This window comes from Montipora capricornis, chromosome 8 (genome assembly GCF_036669925.1).
Source record: "Montipora capricornis isolate CH-2021 chromosome 8, ASM3666992v2, whole genome shotgun sequence".
NCBI classification, from domain to species: domain Eukaryota; kingdom Metazoa; phylum Cnidaria; class Anthozoa; order Scleractinia; family Acroporidae; genus Montipora; species Montipora capricornis.
This window is the reverse complement of record NC_090890.1, coordinates 40,416,218-40,424,027: the sequence shown is the minus strand read 5'-3', so window position 1 is coordinate 40,424,027 and position 7,810 is coordinate 40,416,218. Positions and strand designations below refer to the sequence as shown.

General features: G+C 39.1%; 1 protein-coding gene across 1 annotated transcript; it reads right to left on the bottom strand.

Annotated features, from left to right (window-relative positions):
* Positions 1 to 840: 840 nt before the first annotated feature.
* LOC138059958 (FAD-linked sulfhydryl oxidase ALR-like) lies at positions 841 to 4,977 on the bottom strand. Its single transcript, XM_068905622.1, has 3 exons — positions 4,847 to 4,977; positions 1,853 to 2,079; positions 841 to 1,126 (listed from the first exon to the last, which is right to left on the bottom strand). Exons 1-3 carry the CDS (start codon positions 4,952 to 4,954, stop codon positions 964 to 966), a joined length of 498 nt encoding a protein of 165 aa, XP_068761723.1. The 5' UTR covers positions 4,955 to 4,977; the 3' UTR covers positions 841 to 963.
* Between the last annotated feature and the right edge of the window lie 2,833 nt (positions 4,978 to 7,810).

The window sequence follows — 7,810 nt, the reverse complement described above, 5'->3', positions numbered from 1 at the left end:
AGTGACAGGTGATTTTACTCATTGGGCATTTGAGGTGTGAATGGGTTAAACTCCGTGAAAAAAACACTGACTCCTCAGGCTCCCTAGGAGCCCCACTCGACGAGTAAAATAGTCTGGCATTAGACAGAGTAAAATCTGTTAAGTCTCACTCCCAGGAGTCAATGGGTTAACAAAATATATTTGTATTTAGCTCTTATTAACCGAGAAGGAGGTCTGTATGGGAGAATCTTGACCGAGGTCGCGAGTACAGACCGAACGCAGTGAGGTCTGTACACACGACCAAGGTCAAGATTCTCCCATACAGACTGACCAAGCTCGATTAATAAGATGTTTATTATATGGCAAACAAGAATAATTTAATTCGTTTAATGTAACTGGTTTGTACTAACTGACATTTTGCTTGCGAACGGCGATGAGTGGCGATGAGCTGAACTTAATTCTGTCAAAGTTTGCTCGTCATCCTCTCTTTTGTCATCATGCAGTTTGGCACTTCCATAAATAAATATTGGTAGAAGAAAATACTCAATATTTTTGCATGTTAGTTTCCTTCTTTTCACCGCAAAACATTACCGGTCTAGATGCTGGTCTAGATGGGAAAATCTAGACCGCGGTCAATATCGATTTCAGCCAATCAAATTCGTGAACTTGGTAGTTCCTAGTCCTTGTGAGACAGAACCATATAATAATCTCTCTTAAGAAGATGGTCACATTCACATTCCTAGATCTAAAATCTAAAATTCATAGATTCCTGGAAAGGTATGGATTTTCAAATCCATTTCCAAAGGTGGTTTGGGGCCACATTTCCATATAGTAATGAGAATAGAGTCCATGATACTGAGGTTTCTTCAAGTTGTCAGTTGACTGAAATTTTAATCCAACTAACTGGGATGAAAGAATACTCTGACACTCATAAAACCAAGCAAAACTGAGGTTATTAATTCTGTGCTTATAATAATCAGTCTATCAGTCACAAGACCCATTCTTCCATCCATCAAGCCATCTCTCGTCAACCTTTGAACAATCAAACTCTTCTTTTCCAATCCTTCTGTTTACTTCATTATGCATATGGCACATCCATTGACAAAAATTGTGTCTGTTCCTTGTGTCTGGAGGGTGAGTTTGTAACCTAAAAATTAATATAGAACACATGAAAAAGTTTAAATAATTAATCACTTGCTTTCATCCACCCAGAAATCATTGGCTGGGCCAGATATTTTTACCAGGAACCTGACAGCACTGTTTTCTGATGGGTAGCAATATCCTACTTTTTCACCTTTTGATAATGAACTGCTTCCAGTGGTCTGTAAGTCCCTATTAATTTACACATAGATATGCAGATGCATCTGAAGCCTTCTGACTCCCAAAATGCCCAAAATAACTCTGAAGTTTTGTTTTACACTATTTGTAGTATTTTCTGTAAAGCATCATATAGCTGCAATTGAAATGGTACAATGTAATATCTAAATAAAGTACTTTTATTGTTATCTCTGTCTCTGTATTTATTTGAGACCTTGAAACTGCAATTCTGCATTCATAAAAGAGCTTAAGCCATTCACACTTGGGGGTTCCCCATTGGCGAGTCTGGCATTAGACAGAGCAAAATGCTAAGTAAGGCCGGTTTGGGCCGGTTCAGGGGTGAAAGGGTTGAAGTGTGGAATACACCTATACAGAGACCTCAGTGTATTGCGAGCAAGCATTTCAGTTGACACAGCTTTAAGTTGGTGCCAAACACCTAATATGTGATTAGAGGAATATCAGGTCAGTACAAAGCTATGACTTAAAAATTTTTGCTTACATGTCATAAGGTGGTTTCTGGAGTTCAACTTATTTAATTCAAGGATTAAGTAATTACCTTTTCCGGAGGTGTGAAGCGCAGTCCTCACAAGGAAAGAACTTCGAAAACAATTTCATAAAGCTAAACATGTCAGACTGCTGTTGCTGCGTTGGGTTTTCGGGATAATATGCGGCCATTGTATGAAGAAAATTCCATGTTGAACGACCAAGCTCTTCTCTGTCTAAAGGACATTCTACTTTATCTTCTTCTTGAAAATAATTATCCTTGCTCTGAAATGCATTGCTCTGAAGAAACAAATTTATAAGCAAGCCAATGAAGAGAACATTAGTTTCAGTTTTAAATGCGTCAAAGTGAAACAAGGAAGGTCTCATTCAGATGTAATCTTTCCAAAGGGAAAATTAAGTATGTCATAATGCACCGATCTACTTGAAACTTCGAGATCCCCCCCCCCCCCCCTCTACCCCCTGGCAAACCCCAGGCATTTGACCTCATTGTCTGGATTGTACAAATTCCTTAAGGAAAGCCAAAATGGTGTTCAAATACCCTACCCTATCGCCAGATTTGTCTCTGTTAAACCATACTAAAGAAGCTTGCGTATAAGCATGCCAACACATGTTTTGTGACCCTTTACATGATAATGCCGTTTTTACCAGACCTGAGCAACTACAAAAACACAACTTTAACATTGAAACTATTAAAAGTGACTTGAAATTGAATTAAGTCTGACAATGTTAATAAGCAGATGTAAGCTGCTCTAACCCCGAAACACTGCAGAGGTTGTTTAAAAAGGGTATTAGGGAGCTTAAGCAAGCGCGTTTTTGAGACACGGACGGCACTTGGAAGAGAAAATTTCGAGTGCCAGAACAGTGGTGTCTCCCAGATTTTTACACTAATCATCTCTAATCGAGAAAAGATACTTAGCGATTTAAATATGGTTGTGTGAAAACAGGTTAAAAGGGAAAACAGCTCACTTCCGGTTGCCGTCCGCATCTCAAAAACGCACGTGCTTAAGCTCCCTACTGTATACTTATCAACAACAGAGCCTAGAGTGTTTATGACTGCATGTGTTTTAAAATGCTCAGTGTCAGTTCTTTACCTCAGACTAACAGAAACGTACAGCTTTAACAATGAAATGGAGGTGTGAAAACGTGCCATATTCTATTAACTCTATCGTATGACAAAGACGAATTACGCAGCCAAAATTCCTTTGAAGACCTTCCTTTGAAGACAACTTTCAAAAACCTTTTTTTGTAAGCAAATCGCTCACAAATGCTATATCTCTTCCTTTAAAGTCTTCCATCTCGTCCAAACATGTGTTTAAAGCTGTTAGCGACTTCAGTCACTTCGGTGCCACCAAAAATTCTTTTGAAACCTGACACTTCCAGTTCAATTTTCCACACCCCACCCCGGCAAAGGACAAATTCCCCACCCCTGGGCACAGAAAATAGTCAAATGTTGAAGATTTAGATTTTTTGAAGTTTTGATTTGATCAGTGCATAATATTTGTAAAGCAGAAATGCATGGCCACATTCATTAAGTGAAACAACCTTTTATCCGGCAGGTCTAATCTGCAGGTCACAGGTCGCAGGTCACTGGTTGCAGGTCATTGTTTCAACAATACAGAAAGTATCCTAAACATTCTTAAAAGCTAACCTTGGGCCTAAAAAGTTTTGTTTAGGCCTAATTAGGCCTAAGGTTAGCATTTAAGGACGTTCGCGCCCATTGCTACTGCGCACCTGTTTGCACATGTCACGCACACGTCATGCATCGTAGACCACGCAAGTAAACACGATGCTAAAGGCGCAAAAATTTTCCACAAGAATGGAACATGAAAGTATGTGGCATCATGGGATAGCTGTGGACCCAGGTCTTCTCGGAAATGTCACGCAATGGCGTGACAGTGCGAATAGACAATCGCTTTGAGAACTTCGCAGCGATCTTACTCTCTTGAATGCTTGGTGACCCCCATTTTTCTTTCCGTAGATCACTTCCTTTCTTGATTTTGTCCATTTTAACAAAAAACAAAAAAAATCTGTACGTGAGAAGTTACAAATATTTGGCCTTTTATGCTCTCGTGCGACCGAAGTTTTCTTTCTTAGACTAATATGTATCGTTTTTCAAGGTCTATTTCACCTCAGAAAAAGACATCAGCTGCAAAGGTTAATTTAGTTATATTAGTCATGTTGAACTGAGTACGTTTACCTGATCTAAATTTCACTCATGTAGCTTTTTTATTGCTGACAGTTGTAAGCTAAGATCGTCTTAAAGTAATGCAATCTTCTAAAAATGCACCTCATGATCTCGAAAACGAGCACGGTGACCCCCCTTTTTTTTGCCTTTTTGGCAAAAGTAGATCATTACCTTTCTGCGTGGCAAGTTTAAAAAAAATCTGTGCGTGGGAACGTTTTGGGCGTGAACGTCCTTCAGAACGTTTAGGATACTTTCTGTATTGGTGAAACAATGACCTGCAACCTGTGACCTGCGATCTGCAGATTTGACCCGCCGACTTTTATCAAGCTACAAGAATTCCAAAAAGTTTCCACATTTTCCAAGCGCACTGTTTGTTTATATTTTCACAGACGTTTCCTTGGGTTTGTTACTTTTTGACAGACACTGTATGATTTGCAACAGGCATGAAAATCTGAATAGGACTTGATGTCTTCAACCAAAGAATGTCACTTTCAAGTTTTAGGGCTGAAAATGCTTCTGGCCCTACCCCAGGGACTCACTATACTCGTTTTTAAAATAATTATTACGATGGAGCAATACTTAATTTGATCAGAATACAGAGCAGGCATAAGCTGTAGTACGGGAAGCGAGGAATTGGTTGTTTTAACCGTTTGCAGAGTACCACCATCAATAATTATTATTGTGTCAAATAACGATATAATGTATATGTATAAGGCTTAGGCTTAGGGCTTCTCAGTGAACATCGGCACCAAACGAACAAATGCAGGATGACGCAATTTTACCTGCCGTGCGGTTAAGTGAAATCTGTCCGGGAAATATTTCATATATTACTCTAAATTTTTACATAAACCCAAATCTTACCCCATTCGTTTTATTTCTGCTTCCATGTTTCATCCACGATTTAAAATCTGTACAAGCACGACACGGTTTTTTACCGTGAAAACTAGAAGTGTTACTTCGATCCGCCATTCTTAATTTTGAAGTTACTATGTCATGTAAGGTATTCCCAAAAGTCAGAGTGTAACAGCCACACGCATCGGTACGATCATAGGTACGGCAAAGCATAGCAAAGGCAGGAGAAGTGAGAATTGCCGCTGTTAATTTCACTCCACTGCCGTGGTATCACATTACGAACTCTCAGCAGTTCGCAAAATTGTCTTTGCAAGCAAGCCGGTCTTCTTTTACAAGTAATTGCTACATTGCAAGATCAGAAGAAATTGACTTGTTCCGACAACATTTAGGTTATTTCGGGAAACGCTTTTAATTTCTTTCTGTCCTTGAGTTCCCATCTTTTCTGTTTTTCCACTTTTTTCGGATCCTTTCCAAAACTTACATAATTATTCAGTATGAAGGGTGTATCTTATTCGAGTTAACTTGAACAAGCTCTGGCAAGCGTCGATTCTCAGTATACCAAACTGTTCAGCACATAACATTGCTTGAAATCAAACCGCTAAGGTCAGCCAAGGGCATAAGAACCAAAAACAAAAATGCTAATTTGTAAATGCTATTTTTTTTTCTCAAGACTGCGTATATGTAGCTGACTCTTGACATTTAAAGTAGCCGCCTTTTTTTTGACTCGGTTCTTTCTGTCCGAAGGATATCATTATGTTCATCACCTGCCAGCGGCGAGAATGCTCAAGTTTATCTTACTTTCTGTTTTTCATTTCCTTGTTTTTCTCTTGCTATTATGCTAAGTTTTGTCCTAAAAACGAAAGTTTAAGTTGAATTAGTTTTAATGCCAGATGGCCTTGGCCCGCCGACCAACAACATCCTGCGAGGATCATCATTAGTAGCTTCACTTTATTTCATATTCGCCGGTCAATATATGATTCATTTCATATATCATTTCATCATACGCTATTGAGTTGTTCAGGAAAAAATACGCTAAAAGCCTCGCCAAATGACCATCAAATGATTCTGTTCAGATAACCTTTGAATATCCTCTTGATTGGAGAACTGTACTTTAACCTGCAGAGGGATAATACACTTTAAGAGCTTGAGAGGAGTAGCTGTGGCTAGTTCCCTTAATTTATAGTTTGGTGTTAACGACGGTTTTAAATAACAGAGGTGTGAATTAGAATAACTGTTCTCTTTCAGTTTCTAGCATTTAGCACATCACTTACAAAGGCGGATCTAGGATTTTAGCTAGGGGGTGCAATGTCAGACGGAAATACACAGGAAGCCCAATCTTTATATTGTTAGAAAATGTATAATACATGCTTTTAAGAGGGTTAGGGCAGTAGTATGATAAATCTGTAAATGATGAGGCAAATAAAAAGCTAACTTAATGCAGTTTATGTGCTTTTAATATCCTCTAGTAGCTTAATTCGCTTTGCCGTTTTTTTAGCTAAGCTTACATTAATAGGAAGAATTATGAATGTAACATGACAGTAATTTCAGGCGCTTGCTGTGTGATTGTTTACAACGGACCGCTGTCTGTTATTTAGGTTTTTTATTTCGTTTGTAAATTTTAGAATTTTTCAACTACAACGTTTTTTTTTTCGGTAACCGAGGGGGGGTGCACGTGCACCCAGTGCACCTCCCCTAGATCCGCCCTTGACTTAGCCATTTGATATTTTTGGTGGACTGTCCACTCAGTAAATTTCTAAATGAATTGGAATACATACTTCGCAAAACAGGCCCAGTTGTGCCCAAAGAATGGCGTGTTTGAGTGGTTACTTTACCGGAACTACTTTGAACTAATGTGAGAGCAAGACCACCGCCTCAAATTTCCAATTATCATCCACCAAAGTATGAGTTGGTCAGGCAGATATCAAACCAATAATAAACAGCAAAAAAGAATACCACAGAAATTTTGACTAAAAGTTCCTTGTATGTTTTCTAAAGAAGGCCGGAAAAATCATGCAAGTAGAAAAGCTTGAATTCTTGAGACAAAAAATTGAGACAGTGCAGGGAATACGAGGCAAAGTAATTGTTGTGCTTAAGTCTAGCTATAAATTGATTGGGTGAAAAAAGGGGCCGATAAAACAATAAAGGAAATTATTTTCAATGTAAACAAGACAATCGGTAAGGACATCGAAACTATATCTGTCAAGAGGAATACGTGCTTTTAAACTCGAGTATGCGATAATACTTAAGCTGATCAGCAACACCAAGAACGATAAACAATAAGCGATTTTACGGTTGTTTATTGACAAGTATTATACTTCTGTCGAGCAGAGCTGGTACAGTAGAAACAAAGCCAGGCAAAAGTTAAAGCAGTTTTGATGGTAATCAAGTCAGTTAAAGTATAATTGAGGAAATCGCGATTGAGATATTAGTCATCGAAGCGGTAATTTTAATTATCGGACTTGTTGGAAACATCTCTGTGTTGCTAATAGCCTGCGAGGTAAAAAAAAGAAGAGTATTCACAGAATTTTCGTGACGTCTTGCCACAGGCAGCCCAAGCTCGGTGTACGATTTATAGACTTTGTATGGGAAAACATACTTTGAGCTTATAGATGCTAAAATAAGCTGTAAATGTCGAAATAAACTTCACTTACCTCCACGTACAGCTGTCATCGCCTTTTCTGTGCAATCGGAGGGCAAACTGTGTCCGTTTTAGATGGGTTTGTGGCTTACGAATTTTTGCGATGTCGGTAGTTGCCTCATAAAGCGGTACCAGCGGTAGCCCTATGATGTCAGCTTACTTTGTATAATAGCTTAGTTGTGTCTCATTTTTCGCTGTGAAGGCCAAAAACTGGTACGTCGAAGGGACCTTCAAACCCCGGGGTAGCCCATATATGGAAGTACCCCCCTTCCCCCTCCCCCCCCCCCCCCGGGCTTCAAACTATCGCCAACCGAGGTGAATTAGCTGTTGGAATG

Excerpts from the sequence above, each read along its gene's own strand:
- LOC138059958 (XM_068905622.1), bottom strand. The coding sequence starts at position 4,954 with ATGGCGGATCGAAGTAACACTTCTAGTTTTCACGGTAAAAAACCGTGT. Across the intron at positions 2,080-4,846 it reads GCAGAAATAAAACGAATGGG|AGCAATGCATTTCAGAGCAA; the intron begins GTAAGATTTGGG and ends TTGTTTCTTCAG. Across the intron at positions 1,127-1,852 it reads GCTTCACACCTCCGGAAAAG|GTTACAAACTCACCCTCCAG; the intron begins GTAATTACTTAA and ends ATTAATTTTTAG.